The sequence below is a fragment of the Cryptococcus neoformans genome (assembly GCF_000091045.1).
Source record: "Cryptococcus neoformans var. neoformans JEC21 chromosome 3 sequence".
In the NCBI taxonomy this organism is placed as follows: Eukaryota; Fungi; Basidiomycota; class Tremellomycetes; order Tremellales; family Cryptococcaceae; genus Cryptococcus; species Cryptococcus deneoformans.
The window spans coordinates 159,027-184,558 of NC_006685.1; the positions used below are offsets into that span (position 1 = coordinate 159,027).

General features: G+C 49.0%; 7 protein-coding genes and 1 pseudogene across 7 annotated transcripts; 4 read left to right on the forward strand and 4 right to left on the reverse strand.

Moving 5' to 3' along the window:
* Positions 1-98: 98 nt before the first annotated feature.
* CNC00570 (conserved hypothetical protein) lies at positions 99-3,903 on the forward strand. The gene is made up of 8 exons (XM_024656661.1): positions 99-166; positions 213-613; positions 660-911; positions 958-1,557; positions 1,613-2,338; positions 2,400-2,546; positions 2,612-3,104; positions 3,178-3,903. Exons 1-7 carry the CDS (start codon positions 151-153, stop codon positions 2,717-2,719), a joined length of 2,250 nt encoding a protein of 749 aa, XP_024512329.1. The 5' UTR covers positions 99-150; the 3' UTR covers positions 2,720-3,104; positions 3,178-3,903.
* Positions 2,818-4,293, reverse strand: CNC00580 (N-acetylglucosaminylphosphatidylinositol deacetylase, putative). The gene is made up of 4 exons (XM_569842.2): positions 3,993-4,293; positions 3,844-3,943; positions 3,705-3,795; positions 2,818-3,635 (listed from the first exon to the last, which is right to left on the reverse strand). Exons 1-4 carry the CDS (start codon positions 4,270-4,272, stop codon positions 3,219-3,221), a joined length of 888 nt encoding a protein of 295 aa, XP_569842.1. The 5' UTR covers positions 4,273-4,293; the 3' UTR covers positions 2,818-3,218.
* Positions 4,294-4,457: 164 nt separating this feature from the next.
* CNC00590 (vacuolar ATP synthase subunit d, putative) lies at positions 4,458-5,947 on the forward strand. Its single transcript, XM_024656662.1, has 6 exons — positions 4,458-4,544; positions 4,591-4,720; positions 4,775-4,970; positions 5,036-5,139; positions 5,201-5,530; positions 5,590-5,947. Exons 1-5 carry the CDS (start codon positions 4,513-4,515, stop codon positions 5,528-5,530), a joined length of 792 nt encoding a protein of 263 aa, XP_024512330.1. The 5' UTR covers positions 4,458-4,512; the 3' UTR covers positions 5,590-5,947.
* Positions 5,948-6,885: 938 nt separating this feature from the next.
* On the forward strand, positions 6,886-16,704 carry CNC00600 (conserved hypothetical protein). Its single transcript, XM_024656663.1, has 11 exons — positions 6,886-7,003; positions 7,065-8,258; positions 8,314-9,388; positions 9,443-11,315; positions 11,369-12,112; positions 12,161-12,311; positions 12,368-14,272; positions 14,321-15,878; positions 15,940-16,030; positions 16,087-16,188; positions 16,245-16,704. The coding sequence occupies exons 2-11, from the start codon at positions 7,306-7,308 to the stop codon at positions 16,427-16,429; spliced, it is 8,637 nt and encodes a 2,878-aa protein (XP_024512331.1). The 5' UTR covers positions 6,886-7,003; positions 7,065-7,305; the 3' UTR covers positions 16,430-16,704.
* On the reverse strand, positions 14,272-15,793 carry CNC00610 (annotated as a pseudogene).
* CNC00620 (hypothetical protein) lies at positions 16,595-21,457 on the reverse strand. Its single transcript, XM_024656664.1, has 9 exons — positions 21,320-21,457; positions 20,292-21,270; positions 20,178-20,235; positions 18,711-20,131; positions 18,458-18,654; positions 17,616-18,400; positions 17,369-17,565; positions 17,103-17,306; positions 16,595-17,042 (listed from the first exon to the last, which is right to left on the reverse strand). Exons 2-9 carry the CDS (start codon positions 21,267-21,269, stop codon positions 16,743-16,745), a joined length of 4,140 nt encoding a protein of 1,379 aa, XP_024512332.1. The 5' UTR covers position 21,270; positions 21,320-21,457; the 3' UTR covers positions 16,595-16,742.
* A 164-nt stretch (positions 21,458-21,621) lies between these two features.
* Positions 21,622-23,296, forward strand: CNC00630 (hypothetical protein). The gene is made up of 6 exons (XM_024656665.1): positions 21,622-21,773; positions 21,833-21,934; positions 21,992-22,100; positions 22,156-22,551; positions 22,605-22,960; positions 23,027-23,296. The coding sequence occupies exons 1-6, from the start codon at positions 21,682-21,684 to the stop codon at positions 23,142-23,144; spliced, it is 1,173 nt and encodes a 390-aa protein (XP_024512333.1). The 5' UTR covers positions 21,622-21,681; the 3' UTR covers positions 23,145-23,296.
* A 145-nt stretch (positions 23,297-23,441) lies between these two features.
* CNC00640 (expressed protein) lies at positions 23,442-25,466 on the reverse strand. Its single transcript, XM_024656666.1, has 4 exons — positions 25,342-25,466; positions 25,142-25,283; positions 24,154-25,091; positions 23,442-24,095 (listed from the first exon to the last, which is right to left on the reverse strand). The coding sequence occupies exons 3-4, from the start codon at positions 24,612-24,614 to the stop codon at positions 23,489-23,491; spliced, it is 1,068 nt and encodes a 355-aa protein (XP_024512335.1). The 5' UTR covers positions 24,615-25,091; positions 25,142-25,283; positions 25,342-25,466; the 3' UTR covers positions 23,442-23,488.
* Positions 25,467-25,532: the final 66 nt, after the last annotated feature.

The window sequence follows — 25,532 nt, forward strand, 5'->3', positions numbered from 1 at the left end:
GTGAGCATTCAGGAAGATTTGTGCATTACGTAATGAAACGTCTTCCATCTATGCATACGAAGTTGGACGGTTCGCTTCGTTTGTGCAAGGCTTTTATCTGATATATCTTCTCAAAGTCAGTGCATTAAAGTCAAGAATCCTCATTTCAGGATGTACAACGGGCAACGTGAGTCTTTGGCGAGCGATGAGAGCGTACGGCTAACCGAACGCAGCTCCCTTCCCAGGCAATGGCCTCCCCCCTTTCCCTCCTCAGATGGTTCCTAACGGCACTATGCCTGCTGGCTTTCCGCCTTTCGCTCCTCCTTTTCCACCTCCTTTTCCAGGTATGCGACCACCTTCAGGTCCAGGAATACCTTCTCCAGCGACTCCAGGTATGATGCCTTCTCCAGCGCCTATGTCAGGTATGCAGACTCCAGGTATGGCTTTCCGACCACCTCCAATGGGATATGCTCCTCGACCAGCCCACCCTGGTCTGGGATCGACTCCTCATGGTTTGCCGCAGCCTCCGCACATGCCTCCTAGTACACCAAAACCGGATGTAAAGACTACAAAGGTATTTGTCGGTGGCATCGCTCCAGGAATAACAGATGAGACTTTGGAGAGTTTGCTTAATGTACGTCCATATCACTTCTCTTTCGGTCAAATACTCATTTAACTAGGCATGTGGACCTTTGCATGAACTTAAACGGGTTATCGGTGCGAGTGGCAAGCCTCAAGCATTCGGGTTTGCGATGTTTGAAAACCCCGAAGTCGTCTTGCGTTGTATCAGATGTTTAAACGGTGTCGAATTACCCGACATGACGCCAGAGGGTAGAAGAGACAGGAAGCCAGCGAAGAAACTGATTGTGAAAGCGGATGAGAAAACCCAGGCATTTTTGGAAGAATTTGAATCGACTTTGGGTCGAAGCGATGTAAGTCTTTCGTGCTTCTTACAGGTCACGCTGACAGTACAAAAAGTCGGACGAAGAAGCGGACGCATCAAGCCGGAAATCAATTCAACACATCATCGCTCTGCTCACAGATCCCAACGCCCAACATCCCGACGGCCCTTCGGCTGGTAACAACGGTGGCCAATCTCCTGTACAAGTGGTCGTCCCAGCTCATCTCCAAGATCTCCAAGAAGGTGACCTTCCTGAAGAACAACGTGTAGCCGTCCTTGGTCAGATCGCAGTCTTCCGAGAGAATGCGGCAAAGAGAGAGAGGGAGAAAAAGTTGATGGAGGAGGAAAAAGAGAGGTACAAAGCAATGCAGAGTCAGGGCGGTGGGCAGCGACAGGCGCCGAGTGGGTATGGTTATGGTAACCGTGGTTTGGCCAAACAGCAACAGCAAGCGGAGAGACAGTGGGGATCACAATCCGCGAGCCCAGTACCGTGGAAAGGTGCTGGTCCAAGCCGGTATGGTCCCGGAGAGAGGGATCCTCAGGCTTACGATAAGCCAGTTTCATTTGTAAAAGCTGAGACGACGGAAGGTAAGGCGGAAAGTGGACGAACTGATGAAGAGGAGGAAGAGCTCAGGAGGAGGAAAATTCAGATGGATAAGGATATTGCTTTGCGTGATGTACGTTCATTGTTTTTTTCTTCATTGCTAAACACCGTTGACCAATTGACGATAGGCCGAGCGAAGAGTAGAAGCTCGTGAAAGGACACGACTCGACGCGCTATCCCGCGAAATGAACTACCGTCAGACCCAAAAAGATCTCGTGGCCCGCTCCCGTGCCCGACAAGAAGAGTTGTACGCCCGTTACGACGATGATGAGTATATTGAACGATCCGAGCGTGAGCGAGATCGACGAGATCGACCTGATAGGGAAAGGGATGTTCGCGAGCTGTTCTACGTTGATCGCCCTCAGTGGCGAGCGAGGAGACAAAAATTTAGGCAGAACGAATATCAAGCGGATCTGCGAGATCGTCAGCATGAAGAGGACGAGCGTCAAGCCCTTGAGCGCGAGTCGGAAGAGTTCTTGAAGAAGCAGATGGCTGAACTCGCTGCTCTTGAGCAATCTCAGCGTGCTCAAGGTCTCCTCACTGAGGATGCTGCACCTATCAAGCTCGCAATCAATCCTTCTGCCCTTCCACCTCCTCCTCCGAAGGAAGAGAAGAAACATGTCGTTGCGCCCAGGCCGGGGGTCCAGTTTGAGGGTGAGGATGATGATGAGGAAAGTGGTAGGAAGAAGAAGGGAACGTTTGTGAGGTTGGATGAAGAAGAGGAAGGTGATGGGTTAAATGAGGCTGAGAAGAGGGCACGGAGGAATGCCAGGTTGTTGGATGTCAAGAAGGGAGTTCCCAATGACAGGAGAAGTATCTGGAAGTTCCCCGTTGAGTGGGCTGCTGTTGGTGAAGTGCGTTCTCGATACAAATACATGTTCGAGGAATCAGCTGATATTTTTATCCGGAAAACAGACTCTAATACAAAACAAGATCAAACCGTTCGTTCACGAAAAGATTCGAAACTTCCTTGGCGAGTTGGATGAAGATCTCGCAGACTTCGTCCTTGAGCATCTTCGTGACCGCAAGGGCGCTGATGACCTTGTTGACGGTCTTGAGCCTGTAAGCTTCCTCTACTTGCACGGCCATTTGATTAAAATCGCTGTACTAATTTGTCATCGTTTCAGATCTTGGCTGAAGACGCGGAACCCTTCGTCCTTCAATTATGGCGCCAACTTATTTTCGAAAGTTTGGCATTCAGAGAGGGTATTGACACTGGTTCTATGATGATCTAGAAGAAAATCACTCAACAATATATGAACCTGTGTGGGAGCTGGGAAGGAGGATGTACGAATGGATTTTTGCGAAAGGGATGATGAAAAGTGGATTAAGGGTATGTCAATGCATGACGTGAAAAAGGAATTTTGATTACGATTTCACATTGAGGAGCGCCTAGCGAACAAATTGAGCATGGTCATACGGGATGAGCGCTTGTGGATTGATATTGGGACAAGGTTGTTAACAAAGACGGGCGAGTACATCCCCCTTCCTATACTTCTGTCTGGGTTGGGCGTATGTGAAGGAAAGCCTTGAAATGATAAATTGATTTTGTTCCAGCTTACTCAAAGTTTTATGCTCAGAAAAGATCCTTGTGGCGACGTGAAACAGTTCATTGAGACTGTAAGTGGTCCTGCTATCTGAGACGTGTCGTGTGTCAATCAGTGGGCGATCTCTTTGACATGTATTTTCATAGTCACTCCAGTACATCCATGTATCCATATGCCTTCTTGGTCTTTAATAAGTAACCTCAACAAGCTCGTTTACCCACATCAGTCTTGAGAAAGCAAGGTAAAGGTACCTGTACCAGACAAGTTGCGAATTATGCGCCATCATCGCCTTCAGACCGATGGCCCATCCTCTCAAATCATTGATCATCACATGCGTCTGCGTCCCTTTAGCATTTTCGGTCCCGAAGAAGGTGTTGAAGCTAGGGAAGAGGAATTGGAATGCTCGCTGGAACTGTGGAGAGAAGAAGAGGGTTCGAATGTGGAGGTATATGATGTATAGAGGGCCGGTGAACTTGGGCAAGATGTCAGGAGATTGAAGGGCTAGTACCCGTGGACGGCGCTCGGCCGGGATAAGGGCGAGTGAAGATGGAAGGGTAACGTGATTGGGGTGAGAGGTGATACCTTTCGGGTCGAATGTGACAATCTGCAGATTCCACGTCAATCAGGGATTCAGAGGACGGTCCATCGGACGGTGAATCATTAAAAGACTCACGATATCCACAGGATGAGAGAAAAGGCTGTCTTGGATGATCGTGGAGACGAGTGTAGTATTCCATTTGGTTGTCAAGCCATCTGGAAGATCACTTGAAAAGCCATCAGTAATGACCACCCTATAAGATGGAGTAACGTACGGGTGATCAGTAATTTCAAGATTTTCTGCTGGAATACCCAATGCTTCATAGCTCTTGATGAACTCTTCTTTCCTTTTTTGCCCTAGTCCTTCTGAATTTCCTGCAGAAAAATGCTTCAGCTTTCACCAGAGTACAGGAATAAAACTTGCCAGTGGAGAGACATAATCCCTTTACATCCCATCCTGCACCAATCAGGCCCAGGATAGTGGGGCTAAAGAACATGACTTCGTCATCCGGGTGCGCAGTAACTATGAGTGCTGATGGCTTGTCTCCCAAAGTATCGATCGATTTTGGAGTGAGAAGGTTAAAGTCTTGAGGTTGCGTTATCGGCGTCAGAGAAAAGAGGAGGCGGAATAGAGGAAAAATGACGGCAAAAACGAATGGGAATGCTAAAGGGCGAGGTTGGCCGGGGCCTTGAGCTGGAGGCATCTTGATAGTATAGAAATGCGGGCGATACTTGCATTACTGACTTCATTTTGAATTCGTATAACGGACTTGTCGGCGTGCGTGGTCAGACATGCATAGGAATGATGACGTCTGAAGATTAGATATACATCGGTGTGCAACGGCCAACCGCGATCTCCTCGCCCTCGCTATCGCCATCAAGATCCCATTTCCATCTCCTTTCTTCTTACCTTCTTTATCTAAGCATCTCACGAATCAGCAATCATGTCCGGAACAGGACCCAGAGAAGCTATCTTGTAAGTATATAAAAAAGCATCTGGCCGCGAGCTCATACCACTATAGCCCGACTCGTATGAACCTCACCCTCACGAAGGGTCGTCTCAAGGGAGCTCAGACAGGCCATTCGCTACTTGCCAAGAAGCGTGACGCTCTCACGACGCGATTCCGTCAAATCTTAAGGAAGGTCGATGAGGTGCGTCAATAGCATTTTTGAGTGATCATTGGAAGTTGATGGTATGAAATGCAGGCCAAACGATTGATGGGTCGAGTCCTCCAACTGGCCTCCTTCTCCCTCGCAGAAGTTACTTATGCTGCCGGAGATATCGGTTATCAGGTACAGGAATCAGTACGGAAAGCCAACTATACCGTGCAGGCTAGACAGGAAAACGTCAGCGGTGTCGTGTTACCTGCTTTTGAAGGTGTAAGAAGTAATGACGCCAGTGGTAAGTTGATTGTTCGCTCAAGACCATTTGGTCAGAATGTATGTATGTTGACGTCGATATGAAAGATTTCAACCTCACAGGTCTTAGTAGAGGTGGACAGCAGATTCAAAAGTCAAGAGATACGTACATTAAAGCAGTTGGCACTTTGGTTGAACTGGCCTCTTTACAGGTGAGACATCAGCGACTTTTACATCTATCTGAGTTGCAGAGAAGTTGATGAGTCCATTTAGACTGCATTCACAATCCTAGATGAAGTTATCCGAGCTACCAACAGGCGAGTGAATGCCATCGAACACGTTGTCATTCCCCGTCTCGAAAACACCATCAAGTACATCAACTCTGAGCTCGACGAGATGGACCGTGAGGAGTTTTTCAGGCTGAAGAAGGTGCAAGGCAAGAAGAAGAGAGATGCTGCAAATGCGGAACAGACAAGAGAGGGCGAGAACAAGGCTTTTGAAGCTACTGGTGGAGAATTGCACAGAGATGAAGGCATTGGAGGTGGTGTGGCTGGTGGTGCGGATATGTTGGATGAAGGAAAGGATGAGGACGTCATTTTCTAGGTCAGATGGTCTTGGTGATCGGTTGTTATCGAGATTGGTGCTGACACTTGAAGCCACAGATGTATCGCATGTATGAAGGATTGGATTGGAATGTGCAGACCATAAATGATGCTGCGCCTTCTGTGGAGACCTAGACAGAAATGTGACAAAGGAAAAGCAATTCGCTCGATTTTGTCAACTAGAGAAAGCGCCCGTGCATGGAAAGGGCTTGAGTGTTACATTAGTTTAAGCTGATGAACACAAATAAAGCAATGAAATGAAAGCATTCCGGCGGAGACATTTGCGACATTTGGCCGGTCAGTTGATAGGCGCCTTGTGGCTGAATCTCATGGGCGCTCGCGCGCCTAACACCGAGATCTGGCCGATCTACTGTAGGTGCAACCTAATAAATATGGTCTGTTTTAAACCCCAAGCTCCGTTTTTACTGGTGGATAACTACAGTCGTCTTCCTCAGATCCGGAACATCACCGTGCAACGGTTTGGGGGTTCCGGATCTCGATTCTCCGGTTCTCGAGGAGGTTGGATCGGGACAACGATAATTTGATTACGTAATTGGGCTTTTACTGGTTGCGTCACAACATATCTATGGTCAGACGGGTCAGACTCACTCAGTGTGCATGCCAATTATTAGAAGATGATTATAGAAACTGTAGACAGATGGGACGGCAGACGGCTACGCGTCAGAAATTATTTTATAGAATGCATTCCGACCTTCAGAGGAACTCAGTTGCGCGCCTATTAATAATAGGCTCCCGGTGACTCTATGGGCCTTCCAAAAACCTATGGACTTGAGATCCGGAAGTTGGCCCCCCAAGAGGTTCCGGATCCGGATCTGCCCAAATGTCCGGATCTCAACTGTCTGTACGGTGGCAGACAACCTGAATGCACCCAGAAGGGTTCCGGATCTGCCCAATGTCCGGATTTGAAGGTTCCGGATCTGAGGAAGACGACTGTATATCCAGTGACTTGTTCCCATAGTGGTCACTTTGAAGCGAAGTCGGCCAGAGAAAAATCAGAAAGCCTTCCCGTCGGGATTCACGCCGTCGTTGTCGGAGATCTAGACATGCTAATTTTAAGTTGTCACTCGGCAGCGCGGCTAAAATATCTGATATGACGGAGGGCCACCTCTGTATGATCAAGTGTAGAGGGCGTTTCAACGACATCAGAGTAACACTTGCACTGGTAGACCATGCACATCATGCAGCACCCACTGAGCTGCGACAGCCCACATTCAGTGTTACGTACAGACAGCACAATCTCGTACTATCAACCGCTGCAGGTCTCAAGTCAGGTGTAACAAAGTGCAATTAGTGGAGGCAGGCACGCTAGGCACTTGCTGGTGTAAGTTGGACTCTAGGCTCGCTCTTCGTCCGTCTTCAATCATTTGCCTTACGCCGCTCCCCTTACTCCCTTCTTCACTACCATCCTCTTCTTCATCCTACGTATCATCTCCTATGCCGTGTCAGTAGCACCGTAAGCCCATCATCCAACGTTCCCCTTCCTTCCTTTATGCTCACCACCTGCTGCGCATCAGGACAGCATATCCCGTGCTTCGTGCTCCACTCAACACCCAGCTCGACCCTTCGTACGCCATCCTGACACCGAGACAACAGTGTGGCATCTCAGCAGGCAACATTGAATCATCATCCATCCGTCCAAGCTGGGTGGCAAGACCCGCGATAGACTTGTAACGTGCGACGCCTCTTGTAACCTGCGGACTCCAGTGTCCCGTCACCTTTATCTTCTATCTGCGTTACAGGGACCAGCATCATACGATGTCGAACGGCGTATTCTTTCTGGATGAGGAGAGAGAACGTGACGCTGTCAGTAATCCTTCTCCAACTCTCTCTCCATCCAATCCCGCAGAAGATGCAAAGTCTACGCAGCCTCTTCCGTCCCTTCAAATACCTCAAACCACTCTTGCTGCTCCTATCCCTACTCATGGAGGGCAGCCTTTACCGCAGCATCGAAAACATCCCGCGTCATTTGCAGCGACACCGTCGTTTCCTTCTCCACTGGCAAGAGCAGTAACAGTACCGTCACATTCAGATGAATCATCGTCTTCTACACATTCATCGCCTACTCAGTCTGATGAGGAATGGGAAGGTCGTCGGAATAGTGGTCAGCGTTCGCCAAGCGAAATGTCTGGGTCGGGAACTCCGAGACGGTGGGCGGAAGGTGTACATGGAGCATACCAACGTTCGCCGTCTTTATCCCGTGCCGGCAGTCCTACCTCCCGTCCACCCAGTCCGACAGCAGCAGGCACGAATACCCGACCTCAACCTCTTACTCCTGGTGCTTTGCTCATGCGAAGTAGGCGGTCAGGAAGTACATCCCGACACTCCCCGCCGCGGATTGCAAAGAAAGAACCCGCAACGGGTCAGAAAATGCCGCGGTTTGTCGACACCTTTAGTCGCATGCAACCCGGGGATACTGGTTCTGTGTATTCTCAAAACGGTTCCAATGGTTATGGGCATGATCAATCGAGCCCCTCCAAGACAGAGTCAGTGAGCGGTGATAGAGCTGTCGCCATTCCGTCCGCCCAAGATACTTCAAAGGAAGCGAATTCATTGGGTTTCGGTTGGGGAGCATGGGAATTATCAGGTTCGGGATCGTCCTTTGGAAATGGTGCGGGTAGTTTGAGGGATAAAGGAAAGCCCAGAGGAGACCTGAGGGATATTGGACCACCAAGCCCAAGGCGAGAAAGGGACCGAATGAGTACTATTAGGTAAGTTAAGGAACGCATGTTTGTTGAAAAACAATCATTGACGATCATATGCTAGTGTCAGCCCAACAAAGCAAAGGCGACCATCAGACTTCCTCAACCCTGTTTTAGAAGCTCGCAAGATGCCTACCAGCAATGGTCGACCTTCTTTCGGCGGGCCGGCCGTGGCTCATCTGTCGACATCCGCGTCAATGGTCTCACCTCTCAATCCTTTACCGTCACCATGGACAACTGCTTCTGATACTTCCGTCTCTACATTCAGTCCTTCTACCAGCTCGACGAGCGAATCAGCACTGACCAGCGGCTCATCGAATACTGGAGGAGCTATCAAGCTAAACAGAGTGCCGACGAGTGTAAGGATGGCGGCGGACCTGTTGAGGAATGCGAATACTGCTAGTCCGGCTCCCATCTCCGGTAACACCCCTCCCGAACATCAGCTGCCAGGACGTGAAGGCCTCACAAAAGAACAAATCGATCAGGCAATCATGCCTCCGCCTCAACCCCCCGCTCCTTCAGGCCAGTATATGGAAGATGTTCGACCCGGACCTACACCGATGACGACGGCTACACCGGCACCTAGTACTGAATCTCATATCCCCTTGGCTGCTGGTCGCTCTCCGGCGATCCCATTCAAAACATCGATGGTGCCACTTTTACCACGACCAAGACCGTCATTACCTCTAGAATCGCCAGCATTATCAAGTAATGGCAATGTTCAAATACCGACGGAATCGGTAAAGGTACACAAGTATCGGACTTCTCTCTATGAGCCTGTTAAATCCTCGAATTTATTATCCGAGTCTCCATCCGAAAGCACATCTGGCGGTGAGAATGGTTCCCCAGCAAAATCGGATTCTGCTTCTGTCGCAACTTCTCCCTCGCGATTCGGTCTAGGCTTGAGCATACCTTCAGGCACAACCACAGCGCCATTCCTCTCGCCTGTGCCACAATCTACAGCTACCGAAAAACCAGGAGTGGCTCAGTTGGCTCGTTTGAAAGGTGCTGCTGGCGAGAAGCATGGGATGGCTGGAGATCTGGCGGGGATTAGCGGGATGGGAGATGCGGCCAGTCATGCGACAATGATTATGCAGAGTCGACAGGCGAAAATTCAACGATGGGGTGTCGGTTCAAATGTGCGTACTTTGCCTAGGCCAGTTTATGAAATACGCTAATTAATGCGGCGATAGCAGAGAGGCTTCGCTCCACCCATCTTCGGTCGTTCAGCAAGTGCTGGTTCTCCTGCAATGCTGGCCGCCCGGCGAGCAGATCGTCAATCAGAATGGGGTCAGCTAGATGTCAGTGGCGGAACTGCGGCTTCTTCCCCTGGAGAAGATATCCCAGCTACAGGCTCACTCGACGCTTTCTCTTGTGCAATCTCAGGTACCCTTGGACCATCAGCATCCATGCCTTCCACCCAAACTCCAAATCCTTCTTTGCTCGGTTTAAGTTCACATGGTGCTGAAGATAACGAGATGAGAGAAGAAGCCGGATCCTGTACGAAACATCAGTTTAACGCTGGAGCAGCAGGTGTGGGCGATATTGAGTGGGTAGACTGGATGGACTGTTATAAAGGCTACAAGGAGATGAAGATTAAGGCAGAGGCGGAAGCTATGAAGGCAGAGACGTCAAAGGCGGGTGACAGCCCGGCTTTTGAAACGAAGCAACTGGGATACGAACATGCGACAAGACCATCATTGCAGGAAGAGAGGAGACCCGCAGAGAGAGCCCATGGTCGAAGATTTTCAGATCAGGAAGTGACCATTTCATCACGAAAAAGTGGGGAGAAGATTCCAGTAACGCTAACGTTGACGCCGACGGTATCAAGGGACAGTCAGGGAGGTTCGTTACACGGCTCGATGAAAAGGCAAAGCTTGTCTTTCAAAAATTTGATTGCTGTTGAGCCAAGAATGTCCCCCACACAACGGAGATCTAGTTTCTTTGAGAGGCAGAGGCAGTCTTCAGGGAGTTCAACCAAGACAGACCATTCGTCTGTCTTTGGCTCCGGTTCGGGGTCTGGCTCAGGTCTCATGAAGAAGAAAAATCTGGTATCGAAGATGGAAGGTTGGTGGAATGCTGTTAAGAGCAACTTCGTTCCTGAGCATCCTCCTGGACGACCGGGTGGTCACAGCAATCAAGGAAGAGTCAACCATTCACCAAAGCGACGTGGTAGTATACCTTCTATCACCCAACTGAAATCTGCGTATCTTGCGCCAGAACCAGCAGCCCTTCGTGGCTCCCCCAATCTACCATTGCGTCAGGTCATTTCCCACAACGAGCTTCGACAGCGTCCTCAAGGAGACAACCATTATGAGAGCGCAAGTGTCTTGGACTCCACTCCCGCTGACATAGCTCGTCTCTCGAGAAATTCATCCTCCGAAACTGCAATGCCGATCCCCCAGCACATGCTAGTCCCCCCGCCACCACCCGTTAGACATGCCTCTACTGTTACTGAAGTAACGGAGGAACCTACCAATCCACCCAGCAGGCAGGAGCCCCCAATTCATACCTCTCTCGAAGCTCGACGACGGCAGCCCAACCTCAGGCTTGAGCTTGAGCCTCACACCCTCGCACAGCCCAGTCCCCATAGCAGCAACTCATCTGGCAGTCAGCCGCGTATGGTTCCCCTTGGTATGCCTTTGCGACTTAGCGAATCTTCCTTGAGATCCTCAGTTTATGGCCAATCACGTGGACCAGGTTTAACGCCCGGCGCTCCTAGATGGGATCAAACACCGTGGCCCGTGCATACTTTTAGTCAGCATCAAGTCGAGGATAGGGAGGATAAGCCCGTGGCGCCTGGTGCAGAATTGACTGTGGGATCTGTACGAAATCATATTAGACGTAGATTGAACGGCGCAAAAGAAGCCTGTGATGCGTCATTGAGGCGGACGATAAATTCCATCACAAAGTTTGTTGAACAGGAAAGGCAAGACGTTGGTAGACAGGAAGAAATTCCTGTGGATTACTTTGAAACGTTGAACTTGAATGACTCTGCAGTTGTTGATGGGGAAGACACAGGAAGTGAGGCAGCGTATGAGAACGAAGGGCCAAGTTCACGGGCAGGTCAGTCTTCATTCTCGCTTACTGGATAGAAAACATGGCTTACAACTGAAAAGTATCCATTTCTTGGTCTCGAGGTCCAAGCAGGCGCCCCTCTGTCTCGTTGCACGCGATTAGTCCCAAAGCTCGGACTTCAGCGCTTGCTACTAGCCCCAGCCGAATCGTATCGAGACGAAGGCCGAGTGCAGTACTCCCACGAACCTTTGGTCCTACAGGACGCAACGTCTCGATACCAAAAGACCGTACTCAGTCTGGCGCAAGCTCCAGGTCGACTTCACGCTCTCACTCACCCATGCCAGGACGGCAGCTCCCTCTGCAAGTTGACTCTACAGATGAAGATCGACATTTCTTGCAAGCCTTGCAAGACTTGATCGTGCAGGCTACTGAAGTGGTTGATTCCAGTGTTCACACTCTCAAATCTGGCCCAGATTCATGTGCCACCATCATCCAGCGTATCCAAAAGATAGGTGCTAAATGGGATGAGCATCCTGACTGGCCTGGACGAGAATGGTATGTTGAGATTCTCCTGGCTGTTGCCAATCTTGGCCGTGTTTTAGACTGGTGGGAAGCTGAAAAGGGCTTCTGGAACTTTGATGCCGAAACCGAGAATGACCAGCTGTTGTTCGTGTTAAAGCCGAGAGAGGAGCAAAGATTTGATCAAGAATTCCGGGCTACCTTCAGTGAGCCAAGGTATTCGCCCCTGTCTACTGCTGTATCCGTTGCTGGTGACCTGCCCCCGGCGTTAGGCCTGGATGCAACTTCACCAATTGTGTCCAGTCCACAGACTGCAAAGTCAGAAGGTAAATTTTGTTATCCCCCTACATCGTCCATGGCTGATACATCTTCAGAGCCAGGCAAGGGCTTATCACCCAAAGCTCAAGCTATCGACGATTTGAAGTTCCTTGCCGAGCATGCTAAGAGTGTGAATATTGTGATGGAACTTAGTTTACAGGGTGAGATAGTTGAGTACGTCAACGATGCGGTGTTGGAAGTCCTAGGGTGAGTTCGAACGACTTTACTTTTCGTTGTAATTTGCTTTGACACGTCTATCGCAGGCAAGTCCCAGAAGAAGTGATAGACCATCCCATTACAGATTTGCTCGCTCCTGGTGACGCATCAGTATTTTCCGAGGCCACCCATCAGCTCATTGAGGATGATAATAACACAGTTCAATGCCGATTCCGATTCGAAGTTCATGATCTTGCCCAAGATGAAGATGATGAACGTCAACCGGGCCCAGTATACATCGAGCTTGAGGGCGTCGGTATGCTGATGCGTGAGAACAACGAGCCATCGCACACAATGTGGGTGATGAAGCCCGTTGCCGCGACTCAGGTGGAAGCTATCACTGCGGCAGTCTTCCCTCGCGATGGCCATATCTCAACCGAGGGAATTCTTTGTCGAATTTGCGAAAGAGAGATCGTCGCTTGGTTCTTCGAAAAGCATAATGAAACCTGCGATGCGCTTCATCGCTTGGAAGCCGAGATTGCTGAGTGCGATGATTGCTTGCACGAACTTCGTCAGACCGTTGTCGATTTGGAATCTGAAGTCGACGCTGCTGCTCCCAATAATCCCGCGCAATATCAGGGGGTGCTCTTCTTCACTCTGCCTGAATCGGTTGCAGCTAGTGATGCAAAAGCCGCTACTCAATATCTTCAAGGAATAGAAGTTCGCAAGGTTGCTCGTGAACACTTGCAGGATGTTCTCCATATATTAAGTACCGCCCGCCAGATAGAGACGCCTTACGTGCGTGAGGAAGAGGCAGATCTTCCTTCCAATATCCAGAACTATCTGTCAGAAGAGTCTGAAGATCGATTGTTGAAGATCATGAGGTGGCAACGCCCTCAGACTAATGAATTTGCTCTTAACCTCCTCTTCACCCATGTCGAAGAGCAGTTGAAAAGAAAGCACAAAGCCGTGGCGAGGATGCAGAGTACCATCAGGTATTCCGAGAAGACGAGACATGAATGGGAAGATAAGGTTAATGAGATGTTGGCGGAACAAGAGGATGGTAGCGGTACGGAGAGTGAATCGGGTTCGGGTGGCAGTGAAATTGATAAGTCCCCTTCTGAGGTTCACGCAGCCCTCTCAGTCGAAAACCCAGAGTCTTCTCCACCCGGTCCAAGGAAAATAGCGCCTTTGGCCAGGCTGCCCATCACGCAAGCGCACCCCCATCGACAGCCTTCCGTTCTTGAGGAATTATCAGCTCCAACAAGTATTGCTCCTACCCCTGCGGCTCCTCAAACGATCACTACTGATCCTGCGCCTCCAGCATTAACGTCCGCTTCCTCACTGCCTACAGTCCCCATTCTGGCACCCAAAGTCAGGAACGCTCCCTTTCAATTCGGATCTAAAGTGCACAGTCCAGATATGCCACCTCCTGCGCCATCGAGACGAGTAACCCCATCTAAAACCGGTTCAACAGAACCCGAATCTATGACATCTTCACCTCTATTAATGCCCTACGGGGCCGATAGACACCATCGCCGTCGCATCTCAGGCTCTCAAGGAATGCGCGACGCGCCTCTTTCACCTAGAATCCCATCCGCTGCTCTCCGATCAAGCGTTGCTCAAACCACTATTGATGACTTTAAGATATTGAAGCCTATCAGTCGAGGTGCTTTTGGCTCTGTTTATCTTGCGAAAAAGGTTGCAACAGGTGACTACTTCGCGATCAAGGCTTTGAAAAAGTCAGACATGATTTCAAAGAATCAAATCACCAATGTAAAGGCTGAACGAACAATTTTAATGAATCAGGCCAGCTCACCGTATGTCGCCAAACTTTTCTTTTCTTTTCAATCCAAGGATTATCTCTATCTTGTGATGGAGTACTTAAATGGCGGTGATTGTGCGTCGTTAGTCAAGACGTTGGGTGGTTTAAGTGAAGATTGGGCAAGAAATTACACGGCAGAAGTCGTCCTGGGTCTGGAGTATCTGCATAAGAGAAATATTGTCCATCGGTAAGTTCTATCTCCTTGTTTGTACGGTGCTAAATTCCAGGTGTACAGAGATATCAAACCCGATAACCTCCTTATTGACGCCCGAGGTCATTTAAAGCTGACCGATTTTGGTCTGTCCCGAATCGGCTTGTTGAATCGTCAGGTTGGTGGTCCAAGGCCCGCTTACCTCCGAGGTATTTCACTTCGGGGCTCTGGTCAACATCGCCTGTCAATGACTCGAACGACATCGAACTCGTCATTAATTGATTCAAACATGCTTTCACCAGAGATCAGCTCGGGTCAATCTTTGCCAAACGTGTCCCAGTCTTACTTCTCGCAAATGCGACCATCTGGGCCGGAGGATGAGTCAAGTGGCTCTGAGTCTGCGGGAATCATCCCCAAGCATGTGCGTCAAATGGCCACTAAACTTTCTTCCGAACTCGGCACTCCTTCTGTCAATGGCAAAGAACCCCCAAAGTTCGTTGGAACTCCAGATTATCTTGCACCGGAAAGCATATTGGGTATTGGTCAAGATGATGCGGCAGTTGATTGGTGGGCGCTGGGAGTAGTTCTGTACGAGTTTTTGTACGGCTTCCCGCCCTTCCATGCGGAAACCCCGGAGAAGGTATTCGACAACGTCGTTTCAAGAAGAATTAACTGGCACGAGGATGAGGTTGGCATCTCCCCCGAAGCTCGTGATCTGATCAATCGACTTCTGTGCTCAGACCCACAGATGCGACTAGGAGCCAATGGTGCAGAAGAAGTCAAGAGCCACCCTTATTTCGCATCTATCAATTGGGACACCATCGCCACTTCTGAAGCAAGCTTTGTGCCTGACGTCGCCGATCCCGAATCTACCGACTATTTTGACTCCCGAGGCGCGACCGTGGGCTTTCATGACGGTGGCGGCGTACCACAAGTATCGAAGCAGACAGCAACTGACCCCAATGCGAAGGCCAACCCTGGTGCTGCTTCTATGTCTCCAAAGGCATCAGGCGAGATGGAAGCCATCGCCAATGACATGGCCGAACAAAGTGATTTTGGCGCCTTCAACTATAAAAATCTACCAGTTTTGAAGCAAGCCAACGACGATGTCATTCGAAAATTGAGGACAGATTCTATGGCTCCTCTCAGTCAAGCATTAGAGTGTGCGCCTTCCTTGAGTAAAGGGAAACAAAGAAGATTATCCGTACAGGTGCAGAGCAAGTCCACCCGAAGGATATCTGATCCCAATCAGGCTCCTTACACTCCTTCTCCTTCAACGTCCACGTCCTCGGCTGTCTCCACTCCATCCCGAAGCAACATGCAGCCTCCGTCTAGTTCGACCTCACACCATCCCAGGCGTTTGTCCGAGCTTGGCGCTCTCGACCGAGTCAAATCGACTGATGAGGCGGATGAACCGCGTGAGGCTCAGTCACAGACTCGATTGCGAGGTGATTCAGGGTCAAGCATCGGTAGCAATAGCACAGAATTGACAAAGCAGCGCCGTCATGCCTCTTTGCAACTGGATTTTGCCACCTCAGAGCCTTTTGGGGGTTTAGCAGAAAATAAGCATTTTGTGGGGTCGAACGTCCATAGCAGAGGATTGGATGTGTTAGTTGCAGAGGATAATCCTATATCACAAAAAGTAAGCCCATTAAAATACTGCATCACCCGTAACGCATGTTAACAAACTTTTTTCGCTATAGATCCTTGAAACACTGCTTACTCGAGTGGGATGTCGATGTATCTGTGTGGATGATGGACCCTCAGCTTTGGCGGCGATTATGGGCAGCATTCGTGAGTAGCGCAAAGCCATGCTGCTCGATGTCTTATATGCTGACGGAGCCATTTAGGATTCGATGTCATTATCTGCGATATTCATATGCCGGTCGTAAATGGAGAGCAAGTCGCTCGAATGATCAGATCGACCAACAATCATAACCAGCTTACACCAAGTGAGTTGATGATTTCCAGCTTTTGCATGTAATTCAGCTAACTAAAACTACCTTAGTCATTGCTGCAACCTCGTATGAGCAATATATCAATGAGGAGGGGACCCTATTCTCAGGAGTACTGGCGAAGCCTGTCACGAAGGCGGACCTCATCAGATGTTTGGCGAAGCTCGGGTTTGTAATCAGTGCCGGTGCCAGTGATGTCGCGTCAGTGCCGACAACGGCTCCTGCGGTCCAATCGTAAAACGGTATTTCCTAACCGATATGTTCTTTATGACGATATTCTTAATGCTCAAGCGACTCCCGTTTACATATTGTAGTTTTATTTTCTTTATTTTCTTTGGTTTCTTTGATTACCATGACAGCCAGCACGTTTCAAAAATTGTAATATTCCGGTTTTCTTGTAGTTGTTGTCATGTCTCATGCATACCGATTTTAAGATGCACAAACAAGGAGGGAAGCTACATACAAGTCTAAAAACAAACAATATTGAAGATACTGAAGATGCTAATATTACCGCCCAAGAATCACGAGCACATAGGCTTTATAGTACCACATCAGGCGAATTTGTCTCCTTTGGATAACCCAACTAGGCCGCTCGAACTGCTAGACATTGTGCTACTCCTTTGCGGCATCGGCCCGGGTCTTCCTCTGCCGAAAACGTCACCGCCTACACTATTGCCCATATTTTCTCCTATACCGGAGTTCGAATTTCCTCCATTACGTCTAATAACAGAGAAATTACCGCCCCCACCACCTCTTGAATTGACGCCTCGATTATAGGTGCTTTCATTTCGCAGATAGGCTTCAAATTGCTGAAGGCGGTCACCATCTCTCTTGTGTGAAGAGTAGGTAACCTACAAAAAACCAGTCAGATCGACACTGGAAAGAGAGCAGCTGGCAGAGTAGGTACTTACGAGGTCATCATCCTCAGCAGGCACTTGCTCCATCTTTTTGGTATACCTAACGTTACGCTTGATATTGAAGTTTGAATCCTTCATAATTACGTCTTCGTCAATTCCTAGATGAATGGCAGTTGCGCGAGAACGTCCAGAGATGTGGTGCTTCACACCTAAACCTAGCTCGGCGTCCATCTCCTGATCCATGGTTTCCATGTCCCTCTGATAGTGCTTTTCATCAGCTTTGTCCGTGTGTCTTAGAAAAAGGACGGCGTAAGACTGACCTGGGCATTCATCTTTGCAACCTTCTGGAGTCGCACTCTTCTGTCGCCGTATGATAATCTCTCGACAGGCTCAGGTTCCGGTGACAGACGCTCAACACCACCAAGCACAGATGGGTGATACTCTTCTTCGCCAACGTCAGACTGATCAGAGTCCAGATCCCTGTGATATTCCTGCTCGAAGACATTGATCTCGCCATCTATTGGCAATCAGCAAATGTTCCAAAAATTGACTGGATACGCTACCCACCTAGTAAACCCTCTGCTCTACCCAGTTCTCTCCTTTTTCGCTCCTTTCTAGAGAGCTTCTTCAATCTCACGCCCTCATCATCACTATCATCGTCGTAGAAGTCCTGCCCTTTTCTCCTCTTCCTATGTTCACCCTCGGTAATCTTCCTCGCCTCCTCTAGTCTTCTTGCGTCATCCTCGTCTTCAATCTGCTTTCTCATCTGTGCAGCCAGCTCATCCTGACGGGCTTTCTCCTCTGCAGAAACGGCGGCGTCGTCGACAAGTTCCTCGAGAAAGCGATCATCTCCTTCATCTCCAGAGTTTTCGTCTTCGCCACCAGTTGTCTTCATCCATCCACCATCACCTTCGTCGCTCTCCTCGGCTTCCGCCTCAAGGAATGCAGACTTATTCTTACCCTTCTTCTTTCTCTCAGCTTCGATGATAGGGATGTCAAGGGGATTGGCTGCCAATCTGGCACCAGCGCGTAAGACGTCAAAGGCATTTTGTTGTTCCTCGGAAACTTGTGTTGGCTCAAGTTCATCGGCGCTGGCTTCAGGGGAACTTTCTCGTAAACGGTCAGGGGAACGAGGCGATCCTGAAACTCTTCTCTTGAGTCGAGTCAACTTCTGAGTAGGGCTAAATTGATCAGAAGAGACCATGTCGCCATTACGCCTCGGGAAAGTTTGTCCCATTGAATTCGCATATTGAGTATCACGCTGGGTGAGAGGAGTAGGACTGCCACCGCCAAGGGCGTAGGAAGGATCGTAATCCTCATCAGGCGTCGTCGGTTTGGTTTGGGTAAACAATCTGGAGACAGAACGTTAGCTGAAGACTAGCACTGCAGCTGTAAATAGTCAGGCGTACCCTTGTGTGTTCAGATATCGCTTCGCAGGTTCCTCCAATTCCCTCGCCCGCTCCATTGCAGCGTCCTCAATAGCGGCAATGACGAGCTGATCATCTCTGAGCGCTTGGCTTTCAGAGATCTGGAGAGGTGGGAGCTCTAACTGGGTTGGAAGGAGGCCGACAGGTTTCCGGTTGCGCAACTCTGCAAAAGCATCCTCCTACGAGAATCACAGTCAGTAAGGATCCAAAAGAAAGTATGAATCGCTCTACATACCCCGTCGCCAGCGTTGTCGATCTGGGTAGCATCGAATAACTGCGACATACCACCCTCACCAAACCCTGCAAGGTCTATATCGATATCAGCGGCCAGCGGCGCGAGGTTAGAGATGGCGGTTTCTGCCAGTGGCTCGCGAGGGGTAGGAGCTTTAGGAGGCACAGATTCATCCTCGTCGTCTGATTCAAGAACCCGTGCCGAGGCACGAGGCTTTTTACTTTTTCGTTTGAGAATAAGCGCTGAATCCTCCTCTTCCTCTTCTTCAGACTGGGATTGGTTTCCCTTGTCTCCAGAGGTGTCGGCAATAGGCTCGTCCTTCATCGGAAGTTCCTCACTTTTCTCATCTTCCTCCTCTTCACCGCTATACACCAATTCTTGCTCTTCACTTTCATCATCCGGTGCGTACTCCCCATCATCTTCATCCTCATCTCCGTCTTCATCTTCCTCCTCACCAGCCTGTTCCGCTTGCGTTACAAGTTCATCCACGTCCTGCGTCACTCTTTCAGGCAAAATCCTCCCTCTTCCCCATTGCTCCTCCTTCTTCCCCTTCGTCATGTTCGCCTGTTGCCTATGCTTATCCAATATGTATGCATTCAACTTGGCCTGCGAGATGGCGCCGTCCCTGCCCTTCTTCTGGCCCGCAGGACGCACACCACCGTTAAGGAATTTAGAAGAAGCATGGTTGGGCGTGTGGGCGGCATGAAGGACATAGGTTTCAGTCGCTTCTTGGGACATCGACTGGGGTTTCGGACCGCCCTTCTCAAAAGGTGTGGTCGATCTGCGAGAGGCAGCAGCACGGATAATATCCAGAGTTTTAGTATTCGGTTTGACACTACCGCCTGCCCGGCCTCTACCTTCAAGAAGAAAGTCGCGCGAGCCTTGGACGATATCGAGGTCGTCGTCATCGTCTGCTTTCGATTTTGGTTTGTTTCGCAAAGCCGCTTCACGCGCCAATTTTGCCTTAATTTCTTTCAAGTTTCTCATCTTCTCAGCTTGCTTCTCCGCAGCTGTATCTTTCTTCTCCTCCTTCTCCATGAATGCACCGAAATCTTGGTTTTCGTCCTCTTCTTCCTGCTCATTTGGCTCAGAAGTCCCTAGCACTCTAGAAGACTGGCTTATTCTCGATTTGGAGTAGTCACGGGAAGGGCGAAGGATTGAATTGGGAGTAGGGGAGGAGCTGATGGTGGATGTTTTGATTTGGGTCGAAGGGACGTGCACATGGGCGGTGGAACTTGGGGTGAAGAGCGTTATCGGGTCATTCTCAGAGGAGGGAATTATTAGCGGTTGTGGGGCGGGCGATGCTTCCTTGATCACGAGTTGATGAGGAGGGGGAGAGCTATCTTTCACGGCTTTCCACTTGTTGAGCCAATCGCCCAGAGGCGCCAATTTCGCATTTGGTTTAGGGAGGTGGACAGGGCGTTCTATCAAAATTCAGCAATGTTCCTGAGGCAAGATTATATTACTCACGGCGCTTTGCAGCATCGATTTCCCTATACATTGTTTCCTTATTCCGCTTGTTGAGACCCTGATTTTTGCTGTTAGTGCCGAACCATATAATGAAAAACCATCGCAGATATCCACCTTATTATTCGACTTTTCATGTTCATCCGAATCTTTATCGTCGGAGAACAGGTCGTTCAGCTCTGCTAAGGGATCTTCACGAGCCTGCGAAAATTGTCCCTCTTTCGCTCTCTCTTGTTCTCTCTGTCCATGGGTCTCCACTTCCTCGTTTTGTTGCGCCAGAAGTGCCCCGATATCTTGATCTTCGCCATCATCCTTCTCTTTGTCAGAGTCTGCATCCTTCTCAGTAGGATTCTGCTCTGTCAACTCCTCCTGGCTAGAGAAAAGAGGAGGAGACGCGCTTTGACTGGACTCTGAACGCGCTCGGCGCTTGGGTGTTTCCTCCTCTTCCTCCTCTTCCTCATCAGACGCGATAACGCTTCGAGATTTCCCTTTTAAAAGTCGATTTAGGACATAAGACTCCTCTTCGGTCGTCTCTGAGGCCTCCGAAACTTGTAGCAGTGATTGTGGTTCTGACAATGCAGAGCTCGCTTGTGACGAGTGGCGCTTGGGTGGCGATGAGGGCGGCATGGAAAATGGTGATGCCTGCGAAGATCCGTTGACAGATACAGTAAGGCCGCCGGTCGCTTTGGCAGTTAATTTTCGTGTGTGATCTTGTTCCTCGGTGACCAAGGTAGAGGTCGAACCATTTTTACCCCTCAATTCGCCCCTCAGTCGTGCCATCTCGCGTGCCAGTTCTTCTGGGTCTTCTGCTAGCCCCGCACCATCGCGTGGGGCATCTATTTCAGCCAGCTGACTCCTCCAGTTAGATGATAGATCTGTCCATCTGTTAACAAGCGTATTATCTCTTGCAGAAGACGGCTCGCCAAATTCAGAAGTGTTGGTAATTGAGGAAAATTCCACCTTGTCTGGTGGCGGAGAGACGTGTTTGGCGCGTCCATATGTACGCTTAGGGGCCGGCCTAGGTGGAGAGGGCTCTGAAGGAAGAGTAGGAGCTTCCGAAGTGGGCGGCAAGGCGGTAAGAGAGGATGACAACATGCTGAAATGGGAGTCAGCCGCGCGTCAAGATTGCGTTCGTGATATCTCACGCTGTGGCTGGTTCTAAGACCCTCGATTTTGACTACGACAGAAAATCCACTCTCTGAGGTATCGCGGTCCAAGAATGACAAGAAGTAGTATGAGGAAAGAGAAGAGATGCAAACCCAACTGAAGGATGTTGGAATTGAACGGATTCCACGACGCGTCGCAACTACTGACATGACCTTCCGAAAACAAGCATTACAAACGCGCTTAAAAATAAATTAGTAATTATTGCACCTTTAATTAACATCCGAAGTCGTGTTATCTATCTGGGCGCCGGCTCGAGTGCTTGCTTGCGTCGAAGCGTTTATTATAGTATACATTCTCATTGTTGACATCCCATTTCGTCTTCTTAGTTCAATAATCAATCATGCCCAGGAGCAACAGCAATACAGAAGATCTGCCAAAGCATCAAGAGGATGATACTCTTCGCCAAAAGATCCTTGTTCTTGGATGGAGAAAGTGGGTACACTTCTCGTCTACAAACAGACCAACGGTGCTAACCTCTCGATTACTTATAGAGCCGGCAAAACATCATGCATCAAGACTGTATTCCAACAAGTTCCGGCTGTAGAAGTCCCACACTTTGGCGTGACCCAAAAAATTGAGCAGATTAACTACAAGTATGTTCGGATCAAAAGTTGGAAAATAAGGCTTCACTGATAAGAACATACAACCAGTTCGATTGTACCTCTGCAAATATGGGATACACCATCCAACTTTGAAATCGACCAGCTTGAAGTGCCACTGAGCACATTCTCTACAATAGTCTACGTCTTGGACATGCAAGTACGTATCAATTCTAGAGATATACTCTTTGGCTTTGTCGCTCACAATGCCGCAGCAAGACGACTCTTACCACGATTCTATCCGGAAATTCGTCCACATCATGGTCCGAGCTTATCTTTCCAACCCCGATATACGTTTCCACATGTTCATCCACAAAGCTGAGATGCTTTCTGAAGATTACCGTGGTGAGAACTACGCCGAGATCCAACGAACGACAGCAGAGGAAATTGAGGATTTCAGATATGGCGATTTACAAGCGTATGCTCCCAACAACCTTGACCTGGATGATCCCTCGACCATAGGGATGATCATAAACCAGTTGATCCCGGAGGTCGTCTATAGCATGACGAGTGCGCATGATGTGTCTCTTCGAGCAGCTTGGAGCAAGGTCATACAAGGAAGTATGGAAATGTTGTCAGCTGTTGAAGCGTTATTACTGGACTTCTCTTCAGTACGTTCCATCTCCTTTTACCCGCTTTCCTCCATAGCCAACTTGTCATATAGCACTCTAGCACCGATAACACGTTCTTGTTCGACATGAACTCCAGGGTCATCCTCGCGACCGATAACCGTCACCGAACAGATGAATTAACAGAGCAAGTGACTGAATACCTTTCTTCATTCCTACAATTCCAGAGTCTCTACAAGGCCATCTCTCAGAGGCCGTCTGCAGACGAAGAGGACGAAGACGATGGCGAAGAGGAAAGGGGGCAAGACGGAGAAGATGATGAGGACGATGAAGAAGAGGAAGATGATGCGCCGCGAGGATGGTGGGATGACGAAGACCCTGATGCACCCTGGATGACTCAATCAACGAGGTTACTGCCGAGCACCACCCTTGCAATGTGGCAATTCACTCCGTGCGTATTTTCTCCTCTTGTCCCAAAAGTCGAGAGTGTCATGACTGATGTAAATGATTGTCAAAGATATCTCGCATTGGTAGTGCTGCTGCGAACAGAGACATGGCAAGCACGAAGAGGTACGATCGAATACAACCTTACTTTCTTACGGCAAGGAGTACGCGAGATTTTGTCCGTTGTTTGAACAAAAGTTGGAAAAACAAGTTTACGTTCCAAACGTCGTCATTGTAAAAGATGGCCAAGTGATGGTTTTAGCTAGCTATGGCATTATAGCTGGTATATCGCTAGAAATGTATAATAGGACTATAAAGTTGACAAATCATGCATACGCATCTACCGTATTTATGGACGAATGATGTCTCACAAAACTAGGGGGATCATGCTGAAACGCAAATGTATACAGTCATGAGAGGCAAAAGGTTAATGAAGTGACCAGCCGTGAGTGAATATTTTAATTACAGCGCAATGTAAGGTGGCAATCGTTGCATAATTATCTATGTACTCATGCTTCTGCTGTCAGTAACAGGTTCAAACTTCCAGCCAAACCTCGATCTCATCCTCCTTCACTTCTCCCTCATCGCCGTTCACACCCCCTTCCTCTACACCGATCCTCCCTCTTTCTTTGATATCTTCCATGTTTATCATGACAGATTCGTCCTCCACTATGACGTCCAACAAAGAAGAGGAACGAGGTTCAGATTGAATGTGAATTTGACTCTGACGCTTCGCAGTAGGCAGCACCAGTTCCGACATCCAATAGCTCGTCAAACGTTGCTCTTGCGTGGGAGAGCGAACCTGCCTCTCATTACCCTCGTCATCAGTCATAACCACAGATACACTGCTACCGCCGCGATCCTCAACATTCTGACGACTCTGGCTCCGCATCAACATCCGACTATTCCTGTTATCCTCATAAACAGGTAACGTCATCTCTAGCTGATGATCAATGGTACCGCTGGCGCCAATTACAGCTTCGCCGTAAGTAGGTAAACTGGGTAGAGTTGTACGACACCATCCAGGGAGGAAGTCTAATGGATTGGCGATACGGGTGGTAGATGATGGGAGAGGGGGGTGACGGAATTTGGTGGAGAAACGATAGATGAGCAGTAAAAGGATGGAGATTGTTCCGATTATACTGAGGAGAAGGTTAGTTCAAGGTCTTTCCAGTAATCAAGAGATTGGAAAGAACATACAAAATGATGAAGACAGCGTCAATGAATAGAATCAAAGGACTTAATTCCTGGCCATCATCCTTCCCTTCATTATCGGGCGATGACTCTTCCCCTACTAGTATATGATTCTGGTGAATGACAAAAACGACCAAGCCAGTTATCAATCCTGCAGACAGAAGTGTCAAAACGACAATGGGATAAACTAGCCGAGGATGGGAATTGAGGGTGGGGAGGAAGGGTGGCCTTTGCCATTTGGTTTCTTTTAGGGGCTGAAACGAGGTCACTTGTGGCTGTTTGGTAAAAGAAGTAAGAGCTGGCACGATGGAGGAGAAAGGAGCGGTGTATGGAAAGAATATTTCACTCGAGTCATGACCAGATTCTGCCCGATCTGTTCGACTTGTTCGGTTTGGACGATCGTAAAGGGTACGCTCCGAATCGGAATCCGAAGTTGTAGCTTCCTGAAGATTGGGCACTATGGTCATTACTCTACGATAGTCGTGTGAATAAGCAAGTTGAGGGCCTTTTGGTAAGGTGGTGTAGAGCTGTCTGATCAACAGAAAGCCTACAATATGGCCGGGGTTTGTCACTATTGGTTAGGAATCGTATAGTCACGTTCGTTACCTTCTTCGTCGCCTTCGTTACGGTAAGTTGATAAAGAAGAGCGGCCTCAGGAAAAGAGATGTGAGGACGAATCAGCAAGACAGCTCGAGCTTGCAAACGGATATATATATATGCCAACGTGCATAGGGCAATGCACAACGGGGGTGTCCTTTCCTGAGAGACCGACGGTGCATTGTCTCGTTGGCCTATGCAAGAACAATAGATCCAAATTGGTATAATTTTGATGGGAGCCTTTTAACTGGGCCGACTTATCCTCTAGCTTGCCCGTCGGGTATGTCTTTAATACATGAATTGCTAGTAAATAGACAAAAAGACACGGCTTTATGACCTCCTTTACCCTGTAAAGCGATAAGCGCGGAAATAGGCGCCATTTCAGTGCAACACGCACCAGAAATGGAGAAGGATTGAGGCAATGTGCCCAATGAACCGGGGTGGCTAATCTGGCTGTGTGGTTCATACGCGAATATATGTGGAACGCCTGTTGTGTGCTGTGTGGATGATGATCGAATGGGCCCCAAAGCACGATCCTCCTGGAGAGCTTGAGCTTATGGCTGCCAGGGGCGTAAGCATTGATTATCCATTCCTCACCCGTGTAGTAGACGGCTAGCAGTGTAGAATGAGCAGTCAGGAGCATTCGGAAGCCGGACACAAGAGAAGATGTTAAAAATTATTCGGCAACTCTAGCTTCTTTGAACGAACGAGGAAACAAAAAAATGAATTAACGACCGTCGGAGAAGAGAAGAAGAAAGAAGAGAAGATAGAAATGCGGAACTTGCCGA

Bases quoted from the DNA above. Each gene is read 5' to 3' on its own strand.
- CNC00570 (XM_024656661.1), top strand. The intron at 614-659 runs GTACGTCCATAT...TCATTTAACTAG, and splicing joins CTTTGGAGAGTTTGCTTAAT to GCATGTGGACCTTTGCATGA. The intron at 2,339-2,399 runs GTGCGTTCTCGA...TCCGGAAAACAG, and splicing joins AGTGGGCTGCTGTTGGTGAA to ACTCTAATACAAAACAAGAT.
- CNC00580 (XM_569842.2), bottom strand. From the start codon at position 4,272: ATGCCTCCAGCTCAAGGCCCCGGCCAACCTCGCCCTTTAGCATTCCCA. The intron at 3,944-3,992 runs GCAAGTTTTATT...ATTTTTCTGCAG, and splicing joins GGGATTATGTCTCTCCACTG to GAAATTCAGAAGGACTAGGG. The intron at 3,636-3,704 runs GTGAGTCTTTTA...TGGAATCTGCAG, and splicing joins TCTCTCATCCTGTGGATATC to ATTGTCACATTCGACCCGAA.
- CNC00590 (XM_024656662.1), top strand. From the start codon at position 4,513: ATGTCCGGAACAGGACCCAGAGAAGCTATCTT. The intron at 4,545-4,590 runs GTAAGTATATAA...ATACCACTATAG, and splicing joins GGACCCAGAGAAGCTATCTT to CCCGACTCGTATGAACCTCA. The intron at 4,721-4,774 runs GTGCGTCAATAG...TATGAAATGCAG, and splicing joins TCTTAAGGAAGGTCGATGAG to GCCAAACGATTGATGGGTCG.
- CNC00600 (XM_024656663.1), top strand. From the start codon at position 7,306: ATGTCGAACGGCGTATTCTTTCTGGATGAGGAGAGAGAACGTGACGCT. The intron at 12,113-12,160 runs GTAAATTTTGTT...ATACATCTTCAG, and splicing joins ACAGACTGCAAAGTCAGAAG to AGCCAGGCAAGGGCTTATCA. The intron at 16,031-16,086 runs GTGAGTAGCGCA...GGAGCCATTTAG, and splicing joins GGCGATTATGGGCAGCATTC to GATTCGATGTCATTATCTGC.
- CNC00620 (XM_024656664.1), bottom strand. From the start codon at position 21,269: ATGTTGTCATCCTCTCTTACCGCCTTGCCGCCCACTTCGGAAGCTCCT. The intron at 18,655-18,710 runs GTATGTAGAGCG...TGATTCTCGTAG, and splicing joins TCGACAACGCTGGCGACGGG to GAGGATGCTTTTGCAGAGTT. The intron at 17,566-17,615 runs GTGGGTAGCGTA...GATTGCCAATAG, and splicing joins TAGAGCAGAGGGTTTACTAG to ATGGCGAGATCAATGTCTTC.
- CNC00630 (XM_024656665.1), top strand. From the start codon at position 21,682: ATGCCCAGGAGCAACAGCAATACAGAAGATCTGCCAAAGCATCAAGAG. The intron at 21,774-21,832 runs GTGGGTACACTT...GATTACTTATAG, and splicing joins CTTGTTCTTGGATGGAGAAA to AGCCGGCAAAACATCATGCA. The intron at 22,552-22,604 runs GTACGTTCCATC...CTTGTCATATAG, and splicing joins TATTACTGGACTTCTCTTCA to CACTCTAGCACCGATAACAC.
- CNC00640 (XM_024656666.1), bottom strand. From the start codon at position 24,614: ATGACCATAGTGCCCAATCTTCAGGAAGCTACAACTTCGGATTCCGAT. The intron at 24,096-24,153 runs GTATGTTCTTTC...CCTTCTCCTCAG, and splicing joins GACGCTGTCTTCATCATTTT to TATAATCGGAACAATCTCCA.